The 26,091-nt window shown below is 47.1% G+C and overlaps 1 protein-coding gene across 1 annotated transcript in view; it reads right to left on the bottom strand.

Annotated features, from left to right (window-relative positions):
• DCC (DCC netrin 1 receptor) overlaps positions 1–26,091 on the bottom strand; it is a 364,131-nt gene that overhangs the window by 134,018 nt on the left and 204,022 nt on the right. Inside the window, exons 9-11 of the mRNA XM_075740931.1 lie at positions 16,744–16,892; positions 15,726–15,864; positions 7,241–7,290 (exon numbers count right to left, since the gene is read on the bottom strand). Coding sequence (XP_075597046.1) covers positions 7,241–7,290; positions 15,726–15,864; positions 16,744–16,892 — 338 coding nt within the window. The remainder of the gene's footprint in view (positions 1–7,240; positions 7,291–15,725; positions 15,865–16,743; positions 16,893–26,091) is intronic.

Here is a 26,091-nt window from a genome sequence, read left to right as displayed (position 1 = left end):
CTCTCGTGCTACGCTGTTCAGAAGCTACCGAGTCTTTATCATTAAGAAATAACTGCCCAGAGCTCCTACTCCGTGTGTTGCCTGGGTGCATTAAGTGCCTTAATAGTATCTCTAAATTTATCTTAAACGGAAAGGTGGCCAGAACATTCATCACCTTGAACAAGGTTTAATCCAATCCCGTAACATAATGAAACTGTCCAGTTTTGACACCGGAACCTTTGAGACTTTAATACGTACTCAGCAGCGAGGCGTCGGATGCGGACGATACCCTTAAAGCGCAACAACAGCAACACAAATTATCGCGCTCTTCGAGATAAACAGCTCTCTGCACCTGTGTGATGCGCTTTGAAGTGCGCAATTATAACGCTTTCTTGCTAACGACACCTCTTCCAGCAGGATTGGTTCACGGGATATTTTCGAAGAGAATGACCCACAAGCAGCGTTGGTCTCCGAAATGCGTAGAATTAAAAGGGAGAATCAGAAGGTATCGACCTACAAGCTTTCAGCAAATTTTTCTCCCTTTAAAGGTTAAGCTCAATGCTTGTTACTAGTCTTTCCTATAAGTAATAGATTTAAAGGTTAAAGAGCTCTTTCTCTGTGGTCCTCTCCGTAAGTAATATATTTAAAGGTTACATACACTGTTTCTAGAGGACATCTCTCTAAATAGTGGTGACAGTCATTTTTGATTTTACTTGTTGGTTCTTTTCAACTATTTAGTTGATATCAGTTCCTTCATGAGGACTCCAATCTCAATCTCCAGTTCACAGCTCAGCTTTTCCTACAGCCACAACATTTATGTATATCCCAGAGCTTCAGTCTCCGCAGGGCTTTACAGACATTAGCTAATTAAATAAATCACTACGTTTTGCAAATACCACGTTAAAATCCAGCTTAACTACCGTGTTGTTTCCCCATCCTTGCCATGAAATGCCAGACAGAAATATCGCAGGGCAACCTTGCACACAGGGTTAAGCCCAAGTAAGAACTTACTCCTCAGCTGTCTTTGCTGCTGAGCTTTCACGGCTTTTTCGTACTCACTGACTCGTCATCCCTGCTGGAAGGTGGGTTTTGGTCCTGAAGGTGCAGCTGGTTGAGAGGATACCCTACCAGCTCTACTACCACATTTTTTTCCCCCAAATAAACTGTACTGCCAGAAGAACTGCTTCATTACACGTGTCTCATCACATAGCAACTCAGCTCGGGGGTCTCCAGGACAAGAAGGACATTGAGCTGTTGGAGCGAGTCCAGAGGAGGCCACGGAGATGATGCGAGGGCTGGAGCACCTCTGCTCTGGAGACAGGCTGAGAGAGTTGGGCTTGTTCAGCCTGGAGAAGAGAAGGCTGCGGGGAGACCTTAGAGCCCCTTCCAGTCCCTGCAGGGGCTCCAGGAAAGCTGGAGAGGGGCTGGTGACAAGGGCGGGGAGTGACAGGCCAAGGGGAATGGCCTGAAGCTGCAGGAGGGGAGATGGAGATGGGATGGGAGGCAGAAATCCTTCCCTGTGAGGGTGCTGAGGCCCTGGCACAGGTTGCCCAGAGAAGCTGGGGCTGCCCCTGGCTCCCTGGCAGTGGTCAAGGCCAGGTTGGATGGGGCTTTGGGCAACCTGGGCTAGTGGAGGGGGTCCCTGCCCATGGCAGGGGGTGGGACTGGATGGGCTTTGAGGTCCTTCCAACCCTTCCAATTCTATGATTCTATAATTTCATTAGTATTTCACACTTTCAAAAATATTTCTCAGGTCTCAGTCTTTCTGTCTGTAAAATGGGATTCCTGCCTGTACCAGCAGGCTGGGCAGCTGACGTGCTTCTGCTCCGGAACGAGCTCTGCTCCTAGCAAGTCCATAGCTGTGAAATTCAGCATCCGACACAGCTGGAGCTCAAGGATGGATCCGTGCTTTGTGAACATCACCCGCAGGGCCGGGGGGGGAGGCACGGAGGGGGTCCCCATCGGCCCCATCAGTGGGACGGGAGACAGCTCCTTTATCCCGAGCCAGATCCCTGCATGCCCTACTGCTTTCTTAGCAGTTTTAAACTTCATTGGCAAGATAAAGGATAATTATAGAACAGAATAGAATTAAAATAGAATTTAGAAACAGAAATAGAATTTAGAAATAGAAGTAGAATTAAAATAGAAGTAGAATTTAGAAATAGAAATATAGAAATAGAAATAGAATTTAGAAATAGAATATAGAAATAGAATATAGAAATAGAATTTAGAAATAGAATTTAGAAATAGAATTTAGAAATAGAAGTAGAATTAAAATAGAAATAGAATTAAAATAGAAATAGAATTAAAATAGAAATAGATTTTTTTTCAGTTGAAAAGGACCTGCCCCAAACACGGAGTCCAACTACCTGCCCACTTCAGAGCTGACCCAAAGTTACAGCATGTCACTAAGGGCATTGCCCAAATATCTCTTAAACGCTGACAGACACGGGGCATCGACCACCTCTCCAGGAAGCCTGTTCCGGAGTTTCACCACGCTCTCGGTAAAGAAATGCTTCCGGATCTCAAATCTGAGCATTATAAATAATGCTCATTCTGAGGAACAATACCTCCCACGCCAAGCAGATGTTTCACATCTGATAAAAGACGCTAAACAGGATATATCGCACCTACTTCAAGCAGTCTGTCCAGCCTCAAAAGAAACATTCGCTCTTGATATTGCTTCATCATAAAGGGCCCGACCCATCCTCATCCTCCCGTGAGTGACACCGCACGGGGATGATGTACAGCTCGGCCAACAATTCCTCCGAAGGGTTTCGGCTGCGTTTCTAGCACATTTTAACGTACGTTTAGCAGCAGAGCAATTTTAAGCAGCTGAGTTAAATGCAGTCTGACAGAACGGTTGAGCTCTCTGGCTGCGCTGGAGTGTATCGCTTGCCATCAGAGCAAAGCAGCCTCCAGACTCAGATGCCAAGCAACGGGGGAAAAAAAAAATAAAAATTTTTTTCTTTTTTTTTTTTTTTTTTTTGCAACATCCGGCCCTTGCGTGCCTCACGTCTGGCACGGAACATCCCGAGGCACGTCTCCGCGCGTCTACATCCTTCTCAAGAGCAGAAATCAATGCGGGGACCAAAATCAGACTGGGAGGAGGAGAACCTGAATAACATTTCACTTTCACAGCTGAAAAATGGCGAAAGCTTTGTTCCGCGGACTGTCAGAGTGCTGATACGTTTGGTGACGACTTTAATTTGGAGACCGCTAAATGTTTTCCAGCTGAGTGGCAGACCTACGTGGAGATGATGTAAAACTCCTGACACGAAGCTTGTTTTCGTTAGGTCCCATCAGCAGATCCTCTCCGGCTGCAGACCGGCAAATACGAGTTAAAGTAAAATATACCGTAGGTGAGCGCCTAGGAGAGCAGGCGGCCACATGCCTAACGTCAAGTGCCTAAATCCTTTGGAGAAAACAATTCCGAAAAAGGACGGAGAAACAACATTTAACCCATTCAACTCCCCAAAATTGCCTCCCAACGGCAGGAACGTCGTGCGGCGGCTCAAAGTTGCCACGAATACGGACTATTTCCGGAAACCACGTCTCCGTGTGTTTAAGCAGCATGAGAGTCAGTGATTTGTTAGGGGCGGAGGTCCCGATCCCCACCAGCCTACCTCTGTCGACAGTAAAACACGCTCTCCGTAGCTGCAGAGATTTAGCGAGGAACAATTGACCCCATGAGGCCAAAAAAAAAAAAAGGCGGGGGGGGCAGAGTTTTGCTCAGCGAATGTTAAACGATACAATTATTCACGCTGGAAAGAGCTACGGATAATACTCAGCAAAGGGTTGCAAATGTGGAATTCAAGTCTACGATCTACAGCTATTGCTAGCTTAAGCCACTTTCTCCTTTGTTAAATTCGATACAAAACTCCGTACTTTATTAATGGGAACTGATGATTAAGATTACTCTTCCGGTAGATTATTTAGAAGTATTTCTAAAATAGCACATTGTGATACGATTCTACAAACGTTACGGGGCACAATGACCGCGAGGGGGTTTTTTATTTGTCTAGTCAAACACACACACATCAAAGATGACCAAAAAAAAATATCCAGATTCATTACATGACTTAATTTTCCCCAGGAGAACGTTACTGGTTATGGTCTCAGAGCCCTAACTACCCTGTGAAAAATCTTACCCCAGAAGCAATCCCTATTCATCGCAGCGGAATTAAATCCCCGGGATTAAATCGCCACTAAATGTGACCAAAGGAATTCTGCTTCTGCAGTTAGTTCCAATTATTTCGCCGCTTTTCTCTGCATTTTAAAATGAGAAGAAGAAATAAAGGTAGATAGAGTTTTAATTGGATAAATCTCGAGCTATTTATGCACTTCAGATTTGCTCATTAGCGACTAGTATTTAAAAAAATTATGCCAAGTAAAAACACACCAATATTTAAAGGAAGTAAAGAAGTAAACAAATACATAAATAGCCACAAACAGTTGTTTAAAAAAAAAAACAAACAAGTGTTTTCTTTTAAAAGAGGAACCTTTCACTAATTAGCGGAGCTTCGAATTGCAGGTCTTAAGGCTTTTTTACATTTTCTAAAAGCTTGCTATAAAAACGTTTCCCCTTTTTCACCTCCTCGATCAAAATTTGGGAACTGCCACGTCGTTTCAAGCAGCTGTCGGCGCGGATATTCCTCGCACAAAACTCTCGTCGCCTACGAAGCCGAGCGCGGTATTTCCAAACAAAAGCAGCCAGAAATACATCTCTTTATTTCCCATTCGATCACCTATCCCTAATTAAATCCGTGCTAGCGCCCGATGCGTTTTTGCCAGCTTCTGACATCGAATCGCTCGCTGACTTCGGCTCGGCCGCTTCTGTGTTGCGTTTTATAGTGAAATCTCTTTTAGGCAGGGAACTGTATTTCTGTCGCCGTCCTCATCGTTATCAATTCTGATCTGACCCAGGTCTCCACTCACAGAACCCGGTCATTATTAAGCAATAATCATGATATCAAGCATCTTCCATTTTGCTTGGCCACCTCCGTTACGTTATGAAATTAATAGATCTGCCGCCGCCAAAGAAAAATAGCGTAAAGAGAGAAATCTTATTAAACTAGAGATAAAATTTTAAACAATTCTGAGAACTGCCAAGGCCAGCCTTTGGGCTGTTCTGCGCACCACTCGAATCCAGTTAGCAAACTGTTTAGTTATTTGGTTTGATTTAATCCGTTTGGGAATTAGAAGCGCTTCATCAAATGAATTCTGCCTGCTGCCAAGAGAGAAGAAAAAGCAAGAACACGGTAAAAATAAAGGACCGCAGAAATACAATATTCTGGGTTACTGCGGCTTTTTTTACAAGAGCGGGAGACTGCACGCAACCTTTTACAACATTAGTTTAGTTGTGCCACGAGCTGGACTGCAAAAGAACGGGCAAAGGTATTTTGGGCTATGGTGATTGAAGCTGAAAAAATTTTTGATTCCTTCCGCTTTAGTGAGTCTAGTTCATTTCTGTATTTGTTGTTTCAAATCACCTAGGTGTACATATTGCAATTCTAGTCAAGCTTTATCAAGATTTGCTGGCATACAAGGCTCTCTGTACCTCCCTACGGCCACGTTACCAGCCCAAAAGACTCCCAAATAATTCCACATCTCTTCTTTTTTTTCTCTCTCCGATAAAAATCCCCCATTTCAGACACACACCCTTAAAATACCTTTTTTTTTTACGCAGTTACAGCAAAACAGCCGTCCCGCGCAACGCAGCTCAGCCGACCGCTCAGATGAACGTTGAAAGCTGGTTTTTGTCCAATACAGCGCTCCTATCTGCAAATTAATAAGCCCATCGAGACTTCCGACATTTAGCACTCTGCGACTACCGGGAACGTACCGGCGGCCTCTGATGATGGTGGATAGAGGGAAGATTTAGGCGCAATCCATCCTCTCTTACCCCATCCGTATAAACCATCGCCAGCTGTAAGTACCGATGATGCAATAACACATCTTAGGGCAGGAGCATCCGCGCGCCATCCCGTGCGGCACCGTACCCTGCGGCTTCTTTTCTATTTTATTTTTTTGTTCTAAGTACTTGAAATGTAAATGATCGCCACAAAAGGTCACAAAACGTGATCGGCTGCTCTGTGACATTTTACCATGAGAATAAGCAAGAAAAAGTAAACGCAAAGGCTTGGAACAAGATGTGCCGAGACATCAGTGCCCTTTGGGCGCTACGTGTAAGAGGAATTTAAAAGTAACTCGAGCTGGGTGCATTTAAAAAAAAAAATAAGAAAAAAAATAAATCAGGATATACGTTTGATGTCATGAACGCAAGCAGCGGAAGGGAAAGAACAAACCGACAGGTACTCGGTGTGCCCAGCAAATCAGGGATGATAAAAATGTTTCTTAAACTGCAGTTTATCCTCGTCGGTGAGCTTCGGGCTCCCACTCCTCGGTAGCTGGGCAAATGGCTGTTTCCAAAATCCAAGGGGACATCCTGACTTGACGCTACAGGTGGGAGGGGTGGGGTTGGTTGTTTTTTTTTTTGTGCCTTTCTTTCACAAGCGTGAGCTTTTCCATGCCTCTCACTGAAATCAGCTACAGAATAAAAGCTTATGGGGTTCCAGGAAACGGCAGGAATGAATGAAAAGACAAGAATCTCAAAGAATTTCAGAATATATTCAGAAACAGCACTCAACGAGCCGGGAGCGTAATTAACAGCTGCTATGTACAATACCATACTACGAAATAATATCAACCCTCTTCACCAGTGATACGTTAGACTGGTTTAAGAAGGAAAGTAGCGGATTTAAGAGAAAGAAATGCAATTTTCACCACCACGCATACATAATTTGTCGGAATAAGCAAGATTACAACAGACCCACCTGCACGTGGTGCATCTAACCTACCACTCCAATATTTCTTTCCCACATCCCCTTTCCCCCCGCCAGGAACAGCTCCTGCTCCTCCCGTATTCCCCGAGATCGTTCCGTTTAAGCAAAGCGCCGTTACGTTTATTGCAGATGTTGATCTGCAAGCGGGGAACGGTTTCTGCTTGTTCACCGAAGTTTAAGTGATACCACTGCTGCTGAAGCCTCTCGGGGGGGGTGGGTGAAAAAAAAATCACTGCTTCTCTCTAAAACTAATTTTTAGATGTTTCAGTTCTTCTTTTAACGTGATCTCACGGACAAGTGAGATGCAAGGGGCAGATTGGGTCTCTTTGTACATGAAAAAGCTACGCAAAGTAGGAATATCTACGCAAATACTCGGGATCGCTGGCCACGAGGTGCCGAGCACGTGGCGGACTTACCCTGGAGTTAACCACTTCCAAGGAGACGTTCTGAGGCATCGCGCTGGGCACTGAAAGGGAAGAAAAGCAAAAAGAAATTGGAAATCTTGCCCTTCTAGTCAGAGCAGGTTACATCAAATATTTCTCTTTTTGGAAAGAGAAGAGCGCAGCTTTTACGCTTAGTTTATAATCTGATCACAACCGCGCGGCTAATCCAGGTGGCACTTCAGAGGTCCCCTAGGGAGAGAAAAACCAACCGCATCTGTTCTTTTCTTCCCATTTTTGATAGACCTATTAGTAAACCCTTTCCACAGCCCGTCAGCAGGCTCCCCGCAGCGAGACCAGCTACTCAAAGTCAGTTATTTGTTATCAACTCGGTCAGAAATAAACAGGAACATGCCGCAATTTCTCTGGCTTTTATGGATTAAAGCGCATTTCGGGACATTTGGTATATACGGAGCGGGGTGCTCCTCTCTCAGGTTCACCCCTTTTTTGCGAGGATGCCTAAGGAGAAGAAGAAAACAAATTTTGCCTTTAGATAGTATTTAAAAAAAATAATGTTTTACAGTAAGGCTCTGCTTGTCGTGCAGATTATAAGCCATACCTCACTTTTATACCGCTCAACTTTGTTATATCCATTCTGACAAATATATTTTAATCCTTAAATGGGACTAACAGCTATTCAACGCAGTCTCACAAAGATACCCCACGAGACATTAATGAGCTGGTCTGGCACCCAGAGCTTTAAATAAAATAAATGGTTCTGACTCAAAGGGGTTTTTGTTGGGTTTTTTTTTTATTTTTCCAAGAAATAATTCCTGCCTGCTAACCTGGGCTACTGAACGTCGGCAAAAGCAGAGATGTAACCTGCGCTTACAGGAAGGCGGCTCTGAAAAAAAGAGCTGAAAAAGGGTGAATACCCAATTTAAGAATAGTTTGCAATGCCACGTATTAGGGAAAATGAGAGAAAATGATTTTTCAGTGTCTAAGTATGAATATACCAAGTCAAAGCAAAAATTGTTTAAACCATTTTTATATGAGACTAACAAGAACACTAGGGCAAAAATCATTCTCATTGCAGCTGTCCCCACATTTCAATTGGTTCAGCAAAGATCTACAAGAATGATCAGAGACCTGACCTATCTCAGAGACCAAATAAATTCATTTTATTTAAACAAGCGTAGTGTTAAGAAGTGCTGGGACTATCAGCTATGGTTATCTGAACGGGGAAATGACTTGTGGCTGTAGAGAATAATTTAAGAGGCAAAGAGCTACGAGCTGAAATCCATCTACGCTAGAAATCAAGCACACCTTTCTTCTCGCCCTCTTCGGTCTTCACTGAAAATTGCTGGCTATGAGAGCGGGACAGACATCACCAAGGAAAATATATACAGAAATACTTCTGTAAATCGCTTATTCTGGCCAAAACCTTCACCAGAACCGACTGGTGAAATAAAAATGGACATAACGTCGTCTATATGTCTCTCTGCGTTATCTCTAGATATAGCCAGCGCTCTGGAAGAGGCAGGCTGCATCTATAGCGAGGACTCACCTCTGACTTCAACACCTACGAATCTCTAAAGAATATAACAGGCACCAACGGGATAAGCAACACCCTGTGCAGTCACTAAATGAAAGGATCGCGGCGAGTCGTCCCGACGATACTTTCCCCGGATTATTTTAAGCAGCGCTGGGCAGACAGTTCCTCCGCTGGACTCCGTCTGGTCACGTCTACGCTCGATAAACAAATCCCCAAAGCGCAGCACTTTGTAGCATCCTTCCGCTGCTATTTAAAGAGTGAAGTCAATCGGAGCGAAGTCATTTGTCAGTGCTACTCAGAAAATAGTATTTTAAATACAGGCTAGAAAAGAGCAAAAGTCACAACAGATAAACAGGAGGGTCCCACTGGCAGCAAAGTCCCCCATTAATATCGTTGTCCTTTGTGAAGGCTCTGTGGATCATAAAAAGGGGAAAACCCCCCTAAAAACCAATGGAATTTGAATCAAAATAATCTGAAAACTCAGACTGTTTGGAGGCAGAGGTACAGCAAAGCGAGTGACACGGAATACAGAAACTTGTCCTCGGTCTGCAGATCCCGAGTCACAAAGATTCGCTGTCGGAAAAGATCCAGGGTAAGCAATACTCCGAGTCAGTCGGGACTTCCCGGGAACGGAGCTGAGTCTCTGCACTGTTTCGCTGTCCTAGTTCGAAGACGCGTGATCGAGGAACGTACAACACTAAGTTGATGTCCTGCCGCTCCGTCAGAGGCTGGGGGACAGGAGCATCCTTGGCTGCGGTACCCGAGCCCCGCTCTCCGCTCTGCCCCACGCAAAGCCTTTCACCGTTCAGTCTCTTCCCGCCCCCCCCCCCCAGATGAGCAGCTTTAGAAATTAATTGGTTTTTTTCTAGCTCAGGGACTATTCTTTATTTGTTTCCATACTGCCCACGACAACGCAAAGTTGATTTAAGGCATTGCTCCTGCAAACGCTACCGGCAGCGGCAAACAGGACGCGAAACATTTCATCTCCCTTAACAGCGAGGAGATGTCACCGCTCACATTCCCCTCATTCTGCAAACTATCAGAGAGAAAACCCTCTCTGTGATGTACTTGGTATTGCAAGGAAAAAGACAAGTGAGATATTTTTGGGTGTTTCCGAATGAGCCGGAGCTGGCGATCGCCGGTATCTCCCAGAAAAGTCTGTTCTCGCTGGAGAATGTTCGCCCTTGTTCGTGAGCAAGGCAGAAGTGGCCAGAGCCCCGCGTCCTCAGCCGTCATTCCTCTCCCCTCTCTACTCCTTGCTACTATTTCCCGTCATTTTCCATTTTTTGTTGGTTTTTTTGTTTTTTTTTTTTTTTTACTATTTGTTTGTCTTTCTATTATTTTGATTATTTCTCTTCGGTGAACGCTTGTCATATTTCCCCATTTTGTTGCACAACCGATGCTCTCCTTATCTTTTCTTTCAGATCTTCGATCAAAACGAGAAATAAATCCAGATCTGACCCGGCATCGAACTCAACCTCTTCCGCAGCAATACCGAGTGTCTTTATTCCTCGCTCGCTCTTCAGCTGAGGAGACGTTTTGCATCAGCAGAGTCCCAGATTTAATATCTCGGGTTGCAAAACAATCAGAGAGCTCCCCCAGCAAACCCAGCGCCCGTGAGATTACAATTAGTTCCTCCGCGTTTCTATCTTGATCAAATACAGAAATTGGATGCACCTGGTAAAATTTGGGGTTTGTTTATTGTTCACAGCTTAATTACACCATTAGAAATGAAAGCAGAACTCATTTTACCTAGCATTAGCTATGCAATAAGCAACGGAGACAGACGCATCCGGGGATAACTCAGCCCCTTTGTCTCGGCACAGGGCGACTCGACGGCGGAAGAAGCCTCAAATATACCGCAGGAGCCTTGCTGGAGCCTCGCTGGTGGGAAGAAGGTTCAGACGGCAAGGTACTCAGATTTTTCTTTTCTATCTGTTGAAATTTTTTTAAAAATAAATATATATTTGCAGCTGCCCATCAGATGAATCCACGTCCTTTGTGGTTTTGCTGTTTGTTCGGTGTTCCTTAGCTGTCAAGCAGAAAAGTCCAGAAGGAATGAGACGGCTGAGCAAGCCAGCTCAGCCCTCCGAGTATTTCCCCCAAAAGGTTTCAGGGCTGACACACGCACCAAAAAAATCGTTTTGCATCAAGAAACTCCCGCGTAATTCTTGCAGGGGGAAGAGGAAGACGAGGGAAACGACCCAGTACTTTGTCCAAGCAACTAAAGAGGGATTGGGTAATTTTAGGGGAATTCACTATTCCAAGAAATTGGGTTACCAGGACGTAGCAAGAGATTCGGTCCCCGGCAGGGTCACAGCCACGACATGGTTCACCTCCGGTAAATCCACGCTTGCGGCTCTGAGCGACGGGCTTTGCTCACGCTCCCGTAAACGCCCTCGCAAGCCCTTCCTCCTGCCCTCAGCTCTCGGGGAAACACAGGACCGCCATGTGAAAAACTTCCTAGGCTGTCTCCTGTGTCAATCTCCACTTCGATCTTCAATTTTTTTACTCAAAAAAAAAAAAAAAGGCATTCATATTATAATTATGGATATAAATTATATTTAAATCAAGTACTCGGGAAGCATGAAATAAGACTGTCTGCCAATTGCTGGGATTAAATGCATTTTGATAAATTCATGAGCATGATAGCTCAAAGCATTTCTGAAATGGCACACAGCTTGGCCAAATATTATCTGAGCTGTATTTTCAACTGAAAATTAAGCATTAAAGATACAGTACGTTCCTTCAGCCGGTGAACGCTGTCCGGGCTCTGTAGCTCCCGCAGCTGGAGATGCCGCAACTGAACCCCTTGGATCGGGGAGGGGGGCATTTCTCCGACTAGACATTGCATCCCAGAGCTCCACGGAAAATTTCTCCCTATAGACCTGAAAGAACAGTACGGGCTTGTATTTTTGGGGTTTTTTTTTTTGGTGCAACTACGTACCCTATGGTACGCTATACAGCAAAGATTGGCATGGAAAAAAATTAACCTGCCCAAGCACTCACGCTTCTCAAGAGGAAGGCAGACTTAAAAATGATCCCGTCATTTTTACAAGAGGAAAGGAAAGGCAGCCCAATCTTCAAGACTTTTCTCCCATCTTTGACAATTACTTCTGTTTCAAACCGGCTTTTGGAAAAGCAGTGCGGGAATCGCTGCCCTTCGAGAGCTCCTTGCCCGGGGGCTGCCCTCCGGGTTTGGCTACCGATGAGAAAATCAACTGCCAGAGACTGCACGGACCGAGACGTGACGAGGACATGAAGGAAAGACCAAAGGGAACCGATCATGACAAGCAAGGTGCTCCTCAAAAGCACCGGGCAGGAGTCGGGAAAGGTGGACAGAGGCGGTCCCCGTCTGACGAGGCAGCTAAATCTCAATTTAAGCTGGAGGATGGGTTGCAAAAAAAAAAAAAAAAAAAAAAAAAAAAGCCTGGGGAGCTGCTCATCTCTGCAGGAAGGATGGTGGCAGGAGATGCAGGAACAAAACCTGCCCCCAAACCAGATGTGTATAGGGCAACTACAGGTTTTCTCCTCCCTTTCTCTCTTGCCTACAACACAGGACAGATTAAATGTCTTTGTCTCTCCTCTAGGTAAGCTGTTAGCTTGCCCACGCAGGAGTTACTTCTCGCCGTTTTATTGCGCATCCTCTAGCAGAAGGGACCTTAACCCTGGGAAAGGTCTCTGCGTGGTACCATAAAAGAAGAAATTGCAAAAAGTGCTGCAGAATTCCTCTCCTTTCCCTCCTTTCCTTCTTCAGACAGCTAGGATCGACATCACCTTTGCCATGGCTTGGCCTTTTGGTTGATGCTCTTCGTGCCAGAGACCAAAGCGGCTTCAGGTAGACCCAAAATAAGGAGGATGAGAAGATCTTCTAAAGCGACTTCCTCTTTGACATCTGCTCCAAAAACTAGAGGAAGGTTGGGAAGGCTGCAGCCAACCGACCACTTTGCAGAACAGACTTCTGCTTAAATGGCTTTAAACTGAAGGAGGGGAGATGGAGATGGGATCTCATGAAGAACTTCTTCCCTGTGAGGGTGGGGAGGCCCTGGCACAGGGTGCCCAGAGAAGCTGGGGCTGCCCCTGGCTCCCTGGCAGTGGTCAAGGCCAGGTTGGATGGGGCTTTGGGCAATCTGGGCTAGTGGAGGGGGTCCCTGCCCATGGCAGGGGGGTGGACCTAGATGGGCTGTGAGGTCCCTTCCCACCCAAACCAGTCTGGAATTCCATGAAATAAAGAGAAAAATAACTATCGTCTTTTTTTTCCAGATTGCTGAAACAAGGACACCTAAGCACACTCCTGTTTTCTGGAATAGTCTCATGCCAACCTTCTCATTAGCAATGATTTTTGTTCGTAGACAGGTGAAGCGTTTTGAAACGCTTGCAGAGGATAATTTTCAGACTCATGAATAACAATCTTTCCCTTTCTCACTTACGGTGACATTTAAAACCAAAGTGGAGTACAGGGCCCCAGTTCTACACTTCACAGTGTGAATTAAATCTACATACATTATGCAAAATATTCATTTTCGCTTGTTTTCCTTTTGTTTTTATAATTACAAGTGTGAAGTAATTTATTCTGCCAAGATCCAGCCTGTATTACAAGGGAAAACTGAATTTGCTGGGTAGAACATAAGTAGCACTTGACAAAAATATTGCCGAGGTGTCAAACGTACAATAACAGTGCCAACCGAGCTGCGGGGTCTCGCGGATGAATCCCACCAAAGATCCAGCCCGGAATAACGCAGATGAAATCAGCGTTGGGGTTCAGCAGCTCCCTCGCTCAGGGTTCCCCACGCCCCCAGCTCCCTCCTCGTTGTTCTTCACGGGGTCTGTTTTAGAGGCTCCCGACAAGTCTCCTCCAGTGCTCTTCATCGAGGTGCCTCTTTATTTCCGAATTCAACTTAGGGCAGACTGGCTCAACCTTTTTAAAATGAAAGCGCTGCTCTTCCTGGCCCTCGCCGCCTCACCGCCCGGCCGAAACTCCCCCCCGCCCTTTCAGACCATGCTTTCTCCATCGCTGCTCCTCCAGAGGTCAAGGAGACCTGGGGGGACCTGCAGACTACAGGGGAATTCAAGGTAGCAGCAACTCCACCGGGAGCGGGTGGAGGTCAGACAGGAGCATCGCTTCCGGAGGGGATGTCACCAACCTACGCGTGACCCAGGGACACCCGCAGAAGCGCTCTGTGTTGTAGCTACATTAAACAAATGCAAGATACTTCTCTCCTGCTGATTTGCTCCAGGATCTACACAGCTTCTACTAAAGCTGTCCAGAAATTGGTATTTTTAGTTGATCAGGTGTAGCATTCAGAAGGAAGCGGGTTAGCAGACAGACAGAAAAGGGCCATTCTTAACATCGCAGAACTTTTCAGCTGTTTCACGTATGGTAACAAGGGAGAGTTATCAAGTCTGTAATAAAATTGTAGTGACAGGCCAAGGGGAATGCCCTGAAGCTGCAGGAGGGGAGATGGAGATGAGATGTGAGGCAGAAATCCTTCCCTGTGAGGGTGGGGAGGCCCTGGCACAGGGTGCCCAGAGAAGCTGTGGCTGCCCCTGGCTCCCTGGCAGTGGTCAAGGCCAGGTTGGATGGGGCTTTGGGCAACCTGGGCTAGTGGAGGGGGTCCCTGCCCATGGCAGGGGGGTGGGACTGGATGGGCTTTGAGGTCCATTCCAACCCAAACCAGTCTGAGATTCTACAAAAATCAGGCAAATATTTGTAAATTTATCCCTTTATATTTCATTCACCTTGGTCCTCAATTCATTTTTTTTTTTTTTCACTCTGGCAGCAATCTACAGCATGGAAAGGAACAACAGTGACGTTTTAACGCTACTGAGCTACCTCCACCCGACGCGTTGGGTGCCGTTTCTGAATGAGCTCATTAGCACGGGTCATCTGCTGCGCTTCTGAGGGGAGAAAAGCCCAGCAAACTGAAACCCACGGCAACGTATTTCTTGCCTACTCCATGAGTTTATACCCTCGTGTGAAAGTAAACATTTTTTTTTTCCATGAAAATGACCTTAAATCGGTGATGCAAACCCAGGTCAGGGCCACCTGAACTTCCGTAGCTTGCTTTACTAGCACGAAGGAAAAAGAAGTTGTCTGAGTTTTTATCAGAAGGAAAATTAACTGTTTATAAATCTCACTTTAAAAACTGAGTTGACACCTCTTATGTCACCTTTAAACAAAATGCTGGTAGGGAAAAAGCTCCTCCAGCTGTGGGGCTCGGTCAGGAGCTGGCAGATCCCTGAAGCCTCCGCAGCCTGCCTCTGGTCTAACTTCTGCTTTATGAACTCTCACCAACCCCGCTGAAAGAATTTTCCCTTCGTTTTTTTCATGGTTTTTACACTTTTGTAGCCCAAGTGACTCCAATGAAGTTATTCCTGTTTTAGCCAGGTGCGGGGATCAGGCTCAGTGACTTCAAGAGGAGTCAGGTGTGCATGAGTTTTGCGATATCAGACACAACTAAGTGCTTCTGAATGCAAAATAAAATTCTTATTTATCTCCCGGAGCCTGCGAGCCACAGGAGCACGGCACGAGCTCGGGGAAGGACGCCGGTGCAGCCGCTGTGACGAGCGGAGTTTGAAGCCCTGGCACATTTGCCACCCCTGTGTTTAAAGCATGAGAAAAAAAAAACCAGGCAGTTGGCTCTTCAAATGCAGCTGTAATAAAATAGTGTCTGGTGAAAAGCTGAAAGGATGTACCTGTGCCTAAGTTGAAGAGAAAACGAAGAGAGAAGTGGACCTTCCTTATCGCTAGACATAAGAATAACAAACGGAACCAATTATCCTTGGAGACGAACCACCACGGCAGGTACTGAACCTCCAGCTTTCTGTCCCGCGCAGTCAATAAATAACCTCCTCGCTTCATCGCTGCCTCTCCCAAAATACATAGCGGCAGAAGAAAAAGCCTGACGGATTGCAACCGATAGACGCGACCTGCTCACCCCGGGGTCGCTCCCCGTTCCCACTCACCATCCGAAAGCGTCGTGACCGTCACATCCTCGGTGGAGACGCCGGGGCCGTAGCGGTTGTAAGCGAGGAAGCGCAGGGTGTACTCGGTGAACTTCTTCAGCCCCTCCAGCCGGTAGGAAAGCCCGTCCACCTCCACGTTCTAGCACACAGAGACGATAAACCAAGGGGAAACGTGACAGCCGAGGGATGAGCGGATTAGAGGCGAGCTTTTCACTCTTTGAGAAGTGGAGCTAAATCCTCATTTAAGTCGATATAAAAGGCAATTTGTAACAGAGCGGCTTGTTACAGCTCAGTCAGAATTAAAAAAAAAAAAAAAAAAAAAAAGATGTCTCTGCTTTCTTCCCTGCTCTATTCTTTGCTAAAAACCTAATTCAGGCCATATTCTACCCACAGAGCTCATCTCCGCTGCTACTGCTGCGCTCCTATCCAATATTGGGTATTGAATGGCCAGCGGGAAGAATCTGAGCGGTTGGCAGTCTGCAGAAAGCGAGGTTGCTTGCTTGCCACTCGAAAGCGTCTGCTCGTGGCAGAGTTAGGGGCACGATGAAGTGCACGGCATCAACACCGATTTTTTATTACCAGTATCTCTCAGTCTGGAGAGAAAATGCATCATTTCTAACCTGGGTTTGGATAATTTTACCCTCCTACTTGAGTCGTAAGAAGCAACTAAAAATAAATATTCTACAAAGATCACACGTACCGACGGCCATTAATGCGTCGATGGTTTTGCACAATGTAAAGGGGGAGGCTAAAGGGTCTTTAAATGCTCTTTGCCGTTATTCTGAAGTTTCAGCGTAAAGCTGAGACATGCTTAATATATAACAGGCTGCCTCTCCTCCCTCCTGCACTGGAGGTGAAAATTTATTTCGCTTGATTTGCTCTTCTATCACCGGTCTGCGCAACATTTACCTAACCCGGAGAATTAATCCTTAAAACCTCACACTTTGAGCCTTTGCAGCGCTCCAAAGGGCTGCAGATGCCTACACCAAATATCCCCTTTGCTCCGGTCATGGCTCACCTGCTCTCTTCCAGTCGCCGTCTCCGTACAGAAGAGCCGGTAGCCTTGAACGGGGCCGTTTGCATAGGCAGGGGGATCCCAGGAGACGAGAATCGAGGTAGGTGAGGTAGACACAGCCCGCAGGTTTTCCACCGGCCCGGGAACTTGCACTGCGCAGGAAGGAAAGGAGAGCGTGAAAACCCCGGTCCCGTATCGATGGGATGACAAACCCGCGGAAAATACCCTGCGGAAAGACTCTGGTGACAGTTTACCACCATGAGTACGCGAAACGTCGAGAAAGGTTGTTCCAGTTCCAGGAAATAATTAGCACAGACACCTGATGCACCAATTAGTTCATACCCTTGAGACAAGCAGTCTATCCACTATGGGTCCAGGTGAAGACATCCAACAAAAAAACCCAGGGAAATCACTTTCTCGTCTCTCCCGAGAAAACAACCCTCGCGTGGGTACGCTTCACCAGAACACGCTGACACACACGGATTACCTAAAATTAGCCTGTTTGTGGCACAAAGGGGCTTTCATTTCCCCTACGGCAACAGGAGACTGGACACACGCCGAGACCATCATCCGAGACCAGCTCGAGCAAAGGACTGCCATTAGAGGAGCTATTAGAAAAACCCACGGGCAAACACCATCACACCACGCGACACAACCAAAGTCACCTCACAAACGGACTAACTGCGAGCTTAAAGTCGCTTTCACACGAGGCGTCGCTTAGTTGTGTGTTTCTGTCCCAGCTCTGCATGTACCAGCTTGCTGCTATTAAATTATAAATTCATTTGGTGCACCAGAGCAGGCTTTGGTTTCTCTCAGCAAGCAATTAGCCTTCAAAACCCCTCTGCTAGCTTCTACTTACAGAATCATGGAATGGTTTGGGTTGGAAGGGACCTCAAAGATCATCCAGTTCCAACCCCCCTGCCACGGGCAGGGACCCCCTCCACTAGCCCAGGTTGCCCAAAGCCCCATCCAACCTGGCCTTGACCACTGCCAGGGAGCCAGGGGCAGCCACAGCTTCTCGGGGCACCCTGTGCCAGGGCCTCAGCACCCTCACAGGGAAGAACTTCTGCCTCCCATCCCATCTCCATCTCCCCTCCTGCAGCTTCAGGCCATTCCCCTTGGCCTGTCACTCCCTGCCCTTGGCACCAGCCCCTCTCCAGCTTTCCTGGAGCCCCTGCAGGGACTGGAAGGGGCTCTAAGGTCTCCCCGCAGCCTTCTCTTCTCCAGGCGGAACAACCCCAACTCTCTCAGCCTGTCCTCATAGGAGAGGTGCTCCAGCCCTCACATCATCTCCGTGGCCTCCTCTGGACTCGCTCCAACAGCTCCACGTCCTTCTTGTGCTGGGGACCCCAGAGCTGGACGCAGCACTGCAGGGGGGTCTCACCAGAGCGGAGCAGAGGGACAGGTTCCCCTCCCTTGACCTGCTGGTGATGCAGCCCAGGACACGGGTGGCTTTCTGGGCTGCCAGCGCACACTGCCGGCTCATGTTGAGCTTCTCATCAATCACCACCCCCAAAGTCCTTCTCCTCAGGGCTGCTCTCCACCCATTCCCTGCCCAGCCAATAGTTGTGCTTGCAATTGCGCCGACCCACCTGCAGGACCTTGCGCTTGGCCTTGCTGAACTTACACTATTTGCATATATTATGCACCTGAACTTCTTCATGCTATCTGTTTAAACTCCTTTATGCATTACTCGCTCTCTTTTAGCTGCCTGAGGGATCACGGATGATGGCTGACGTGAAAGATTAGTGACTGAGGGAGCCCACGAAGGCTGGGCTGTAGGACAGTATCCACCCATTTAGCAGTGGCATGAGATTGCTCCTGTGAAGTCACAGAAATTTCGTAAAATGGAGCAACGCGATGGATTTGGTCACAAGAAATCACGCAGCTCTTCTGGGCAACCGGGCTGATCTCAGAGTTGACCCTGCTTTGAGCAGGGGCTGGACCAGAGACCTCACATCACCCAACCTACGTTATTCCATCATCTGCAAACCCTAATTTGCCCTTAAAAGTTAGTTCTGAATAACATACCCTCCAATATTAACACGTAGCCCCAGTTTTACTCTTCAATAATATTCCTGTGCTTGCACGGTGCTCAGCACTTACAGAAATCACAGGGCTGGAGCAAGCTCATCTTCTAAACCAAATAACGACGAGAAAAGTGTTAAAATATCCCATCCTTGAAACTATCGTGTGGTTTGATTAGTTCTGAAAACAGAAGGTTGCAAGAGGTTTAGCCTTAAGTAGAGGTGCTTTGAAACGCAAAACGTAGATTGCCCTGACACCAGATCACGCTGGTGGGTGAAGAAGCGCGCAACTCCTCCTCGCGTGACAGCCCAAAATAAGCTGTCGTAATTGTTCAGGAAACAATACTAGGCCAACTTTTTGTTACACAGGCTATCTTCAAACGCTCCAATTTCACCCTGCCTGCAAATTATCGCACATCAACTACACCACGCTTTTGGACGTCGGCTTAAAGCACTTATTAAAACAAAAGAGCTAAAAAAGCTTCATAACTACCAGCAGTACCAGAACATCACTCCCTGCACGGCTCTCCCGGATCTAACCCCAGTGACAACCGATGTTTGGAGATGAGACTATCTATAGCTCATCCGTGCCTTCATCTCAAACTCAAGCAAAATTGGAAGGAAAAAAACCCCAACCAACCCCCCCCCCCCCCCCCCGAATGGTAATTGGGACAAAACCGTAAAGGTCAAGCAGAAGGTTATTTCTGAATATCTTCCACACCAAATAGTACTTTTTTACTTTCAACCGGGAGCGTGCTGCGGCATAAAACAAACTCACAAGCTATTGTGCGATCGGCAGATACCAGAATTACAGTTCCTACAACAGGCTTTCCGCCAAGTTACGTCCCCATTACGAGGCATTTTCGCACTAACAGCTCGCTCTTGTAAATCTACCAGTGCCGCGGTGAGCAGCGATAGCCGAGCCAGCGTCTCACCCTTGCGCTCCCTGGATCCGTCCTTCTCCCGCGGAACGCGGATGGCAGAGCAACACCAAAATGCAGAGAGCGTTTGATCACAAGGAATTTCAGGTTTAGACGCGGTGTAGATATATTTACAGTATTTTTATTTCTTTCGCCCAGCTTTCCTTTTCATTCTATTGCAATATTTCTGACAGGCACTCTAATGTGCTTAAGGTCTCTGTATTTTCAGCACACACAAAGCATTTAATAATCTCTCCTGATCCCTTCTGTCAAATAATAATCTCGTGAAAATTGGCATTAAGTTTTAAATCTTTCCCTAAATTCTTCTTTTTCTAAATAGCGGAGAGGCCCTAGAACCGCTTTACGTTCCATTAAAACGAGACATTAAATCACATTTCTTCTAAAGTCAGTCTTTTACAACTAACACCATCCTTTCTCTAAGAATAAAGGAGAAAGGAAAGAGGGCAGGCAGATGACCGATGCGTTTTCTTTTACCACGGGCTCCACAAAATGCTTCAATATATCCCCAAACCCACTCTTCCTCTGAGTACGCCCTTCCGCTCCCATAAAAGATGGGTTCAGCGCCTCAGACTCTTTCAGAAACACAAATTCCGACGATTGCTTGCAAAGAGTTTGGATGTCACTCTCGCAATTGCCAGTTTTGGGGTTATTTGGTGGAATTACTCGTATTCAGCAGCAGTAAAGGCAATCAGGCCCAAAGCCAGAAATGGTCAAATACTTTATCTTTTTTTTTTTTTCTTTTTTTTCCCCAAGGCTGATTTTAGAAATATGCATTAACTGCCTTTCTGTTATTGCTAATGTCCCCCTGTGCTCGGCTCTGGTGAGGCCGCACCTCCAGTGCTGGGTTCAGTTTTGGGCCCCTCGCTCCAAGAAGGCCATTGAGGTGCTGGAGCGTGTCCAGAGAAGGGCAACGGAGTGGGGAAGGGTCTGGAGCACAAGTCTGATGAGGAGCGGCTGAGGGACCTGGGGGTGTTGAGCCTGGAGAAGAGGAGGCTGAGGGGAGACCTGATGGCTCTCTACAGCTCCCTGAAAGGAGGGGGTAGCCAGGTGGGGGTCGGTCTCTTCTCCCAAGTAACTAGTGATGGGACAAGAGGAAACAGCCTCAAGTTGTGCCAGGGGAGGTTTAGATTGGAGATTAGGAGAAATGTCTTCACCAAGAGTGGTCAGGCATTGCAACAGACTGGCCAGAGAGAGGGTGGAGTCCCCATCCTCGAAGGTGTTCAAAAACCGTGTAGACGTGGCACTTGGGGACATGGTTTAGTAGGCATGGTGGTGTTGGGTTGACGGTTGGACTTGATGATCTTAGAGGCCTTTTCCAACCTTAAGATTCGATGATTCTATGAAATAAGTACCTGTGTTTCTAACATCACAGAGCTGTACTGTTGTCTTTCTAATCTGAGCTGGCCCCAGCAATAAGGGTGGTCCTCTATATAAATGGTACGTCTTGCTTTTAAATCTTCCAGCAGTTCTCAAATCTTACAGACTAAGGGCTATTTTGGGAGCTAGCCTCCAGCCAGCAGTCCATATAAACCCAAAGAGGTCACATCCAGTTGGCTATAGATGAAGTGCCTCGAGAGAACATCCGTAACTCATTCCCGCCCTCCTCCTTCCAGAGCAGGAACGCTGCACATCCGTGTCCTGTCCTGGCTGCACCACAAACACTTCGGCAAGCTGGGAGCCTCTTAGCAGGAGAAACAACACTCAGATTCGTACCTCCAGAGTGCAAGTCAAGTCAATGCAGCTTGATTTTGGGGGTCAGCGGACCAAGAGGAGCTCAGCAGCTTGAAGGGGGCAATATTTGATGGGAAGACCTGGCCTCTTGTAGGGTAGGAGGGCTTTAAGACCTCTAGTAACCCTGCAAGTTTGATTTGTTGTAGGAGCAGAAAGGGTTGGCATCACTGTACACCAGTGAAAACATTTCCTTAGTGAGAGACTCTGGTATCGACCCCGCGCATTTTCAGTTGCATAAAACCAGATGTCCACATAATTCAGCTGCTCCTCAAAACCTGCAGGAACACAATTTCTACTCTCATGAGCCTTCGCTGTTCTTCCACAGACATTTCCTCTTTGCTATTGTTCAGTTAAACTTCTGATAATAATAGTTGATAAGAAAAATACAAGTGCCTAAAATAGGAATGTAGGCAACTACGTCAAAAATTGCTTGGCAACTGCCTAAACACGCTAAATACCTCTCTCATCCCTGACATCTTTACAAGTTTCTGAAGCTCTGCCTTCTGCACCCCAGGCCACCCTGCCTGCACCGGTGGGAATCTGGTTCCTACCGAAGCCGCCCCGCTGGAGGCCAGGGAGAGGAGCTGAACTCTGTGAGCGCAGCTTGGGCAGGTAAAGACTTCAGTTACCCCAAGACCTTTGCCTTGAGCTCTACCACAGGACACTAACCTTCTTGCAGAGCTATGGATGGGCTCCAGCCTTGGGCTCTGAGGCATACTGATGCAGAAGTTTGCACTGCAGCCTTTGGACAAGAAAGTGGAGTCCTCAACATCGCTTTGACGTTGAATGCCCAAATACGAGGTGAAAGGATCGCTGTCCTACTTCTTTTCTCTCTCCATCTGGTCCCAGGGGTCTTGACTTTTGCTGCCTACAGTCCAAACCAACCTCCCACCTAATGGCCACGATGGTCCTGCACCGAGTGCGCCATTCAAGGCATTCATGCTCTGAATCCTTTCAGGTAGAAGAGAGCATTAAATCTTTGCATTAAACCTTCCCAGGAGAGAGCACATACCACCGAGCACGTACCACCACCATGCTTTCATGAGGAGAGCAAAACCACTTATCCCAACAAAATTTTTTTAAAGGAATATGCTTGTTAATTCTGAGTTAGGCTTCCTTGGTCTCCAGCTCTGTGTCAGGCTAAGCTATCTCCATCATGAAAGCTGCTTTTTAAAAAACATTTTTCCTAGTGATTCATTCTTCTCTATAATGAGATGCAATGATTAAAATGTTCTTGTTATTACATCTCACTTTTCGTTTAAACAGCTGGTTCTCTGCTGATCTGCACTGAAAACATTTCAAACATAAAACATTTATGAAGCCACTTGCAGTTATTGATAATAGAGTGCATGCTTTGATTGCGCCTTTGATTTTTCCCCCCCTTCTTTCTCTGTAGTTAACAGCTTTAACGATATTTCATTAAAATCTGGTTCCATGCTGCACGGAAAGATGCAACTTCAGAGAGCCTGCAGGCAGCGTAATTATTAACACGACGAAACCCGCTCCCCCGCGCTGGACACGTTCTGAAGATATGACAATTGTTTGGCAGGACTGCCCCGGTCACCTCCAGTACTATCCGCAAGAGCTGGCGTCGGAGTCAGCTTTTGGAAGTAGTCGTCGTTTATATTTTCACAGAGTCTTCTGCTTTTCAGTAGTTTGGCTTTTAACTCTTCACGTGGTGCCCAGCTGCACGTCACAGACGGATGCGTGGATCTAATATTCTTCGACGTGCGAAGGAACGCGGCGGGACCGGGGTTGGTACCACCGAGCGATGTGATGGAGGCGGCTCAGCTCCGAACTCCGCAAGGAAGGGAAGGTGCCTTCTTGGTGCTGCTTTTATCGGAGGAGGTTTGGAAACGCGTCCTCCTCTTCCCTCCGGCTGTGGGGGGGACAGAGGCTCTGGGGGGAGGAGGACGGGGACCTCAGGGGACCTGAGCACCACCAGAGACCCCAAACGTGCCGGTGGGGCACAATACCGCAATATGAACTCTAGAAAGTCTGGAACAAGAGGCAGGTGTTATCTTCTTGCCAAATAAAACCTTGGCCAGAAATGTATAAAGCAGTGGCGGCAGAAGTAGCCCGACACCTATACAGGCTCTTAATTAATAAGAAACTTTAAAAAGTAACTTCAATAATCAGCATTTCCACTTTCACACTCATTTTGCCTGACTTTCAAGCATTTCAGCATATATCACAGTGCACAGTTCGAGGAACTGAACCGCTGTAACCAACCTGTTAGCCCTGCTACTCAACTCGGAAAGGGAACGAGATTTAAACAACGTTTCAAATTTAAACAATATTTAAAATGGTTTCCTACTATTAGTACTGACGGGCTGTATTTGTGGCAGGAAAGCCACAAGACTCTGGATGAAGGAGGCTATTGTACCAGTTTGCACCGGGGAGAAAAATCTCTCTGCGAATCAAAATTTATTACGATTTCACTAATGTCAACAAGCTATTTGAAAGCAAACCCGGGGTGCAAACACCAACACTAAAATAATGTCATCAGTGAAGAAACAGTCTGCAGTCAATGAGACGAATTCATTGCGAAACCAAGCTTTTGTTACAAAATCCATCTGCTTCTGGGTGTCCAAACAAGCCCTGCATTTGTTTGAGATCTGAAAAATGGGAAGGAAAACCTTTCGGAATGGAAGAGCATTTACGACGGCTGGAGGCCCTGCTATGCACTTACGTGAAACGACAGCATCCACAGAACTAAAAAGCAACTCCTATTGACTTCGATAGGGATAGAAATTCAACCTTTTATTTTGAGAAACAGTGCACAGAAAGATAGGTTACAGCAATCCCGGCTCTGGCTTAGACTTCCAGAGGGAGCTTGGATAAATAATTTAATGCTTTTATGCTTCAATTTCCTCCCCATAAAATGGCATAATAATATATCTCCTACCCATTCTTTATCTTAGCTATTTATATTGCAAGATTTCTGGAGTAAGAAGAAAAGTCCAGATAAAACAAAGATGAATGCATGTCAAATGGAACTGAGACAGAATTTCAATTCCTGCATCCAAAGCTATTTTAGAAATGCTCGGCAGCAGCCTGTTTTAGAGGACATCTTCCCTTCGACCTTCTCCTCCTCCTCACGGTGCTGTGCAGAGGACCAGAGCGGTTACAGCTGAGCACCTCATACCCTGCGAACCCCCGGCAAGGCAGCACCCCGGGGGGGAGCTGAGCAGGATTCACAGACTGGTAGGGGTTGGAAGGGACCTCTGGAGATCATCTAGTCCAACCCCCCTGGCTAAAGCAGGATCACCCAGAGCAGGTGGCACAGGATGGTGTCCAGGCGGGTTTGGAATCTCTCCAGAGAAGGAGACTCCACAACCGCTCTGGGCAGCCTGTCCCAGGGCTCGCTCACCCTCACAGTGAACAAGTTTTTCCTCATGTTCAGGTGGAACTTCCTGTGGTCCAGTTTGTGCCCCTTGCCCCCTGTCCTGTCACTGGGCACCACTCAGAAGAGTCTGGCCCCTTCCTCTAGACACCCACCCTTCAGATATTGATAAGCATTGATCAGATCCCCTCTCAGTCTTCTCTTCTCCAGGCTAACCAGCCCCAGCTCTCTCAGCCTTTCCTCACACCAGAGATGCTCCAGGCCCCTCCTCATCCTCGCAGCCCTCCGCTGGACTCTCCCCAGTAGTTCCCTGTCTGTCTGGAACTGGGGAGCCCAGAACTGGACACAGAACTCCAGATGTGGCCTCACCGGGGCAGGGCAGAGCAGAGGGGGAGGAGAACCTCCCTCGACCTGCTGGCCACCCTCTTCTTAATGCGCCCCAGGTACCATTGGCCTTCTTGGCCACGAGGGCACACTCGTTGGGATGGTTAATCAAACACCTCTGTGACAAAGTGACGGGCTCGGATATCCCGTAGAGACAACCGATACAGAAGGGGACAAAGGACCCACCTGAATCGTTTAAATGATTTGGCACTTGCCAGGAGAAGCAGGCTGGAGGGCAACTCCCTTCCCCAACTGCAGAGGTTCAAGCGTCTGTCTTCTGTCCCAGGTCTAGTCCCTCCATTGAGATTTGTAGAAATCATAGCACAACTGGCCTCGATCATAATTTAGGCCTCCAGACACGGCTATGTTGTACAAATAAAACCTGTGTCTCTGTAGAGATAGCTTTGTTCCTGATCAAAAGGTTGGAGAAGAGCTTTGTACCGCCATTCAGTAAAATTTGGTGGCATTGGATCAGCTGGAGGCACTTAGCCGGTCTCTTCCCGGTGCCTAAACCACGCTCGGGGAAATATATTTCACTTCCACCTCATTACCACTGCCCCAATCACCATTGTTTTAGGAAAGCCGTAGGGAGACAAACACATCCCAGCGGTCTGCAGCTCAGCAGAGATTTTGGGATGAATCGCAGCAAAGCGACACTCCGGTGCTCTTGCCCAGAGAAAGATCAGACAGTGCCAAAGCTACCTGCCAAATCCGGCTGGTGGGACACCGCCCTGCAGCTCGCCGGCAGCGAGTGGAAAGGACGGCCACGCCGCCCGAGGACTGCGGCATCAAAACGCTCCCTTGACGGACGTAAGGACGAAGGAATACGGACCCTAGTGCAGAAGAGCGACGTATTTCGTACCGGCAAGGCGACATCTTCATCGTCGTCACCTGCCTCTCGGTGCCTGCCCGTACGCCCAAG

This window comes from Balearica regulorum, chromosome Z (genome assembly GCF_011004875.1).
Source record: "Balearica regulorum gibbericeps isolate bBalReg1 chromosome Z, bBalReg1.pri, whole genome shotgun sequence".
Taxonomy (NCBI): Eukaryota; Metazoa; Chordata; class Aves; order Gruiformes; family Gruidae; genus Balearica; species Balearica regulorum.
Note: the sequence above shows the minus strand (reverse complement) of the source record. Positions and strands in the feature narration are given on the sequence as shown.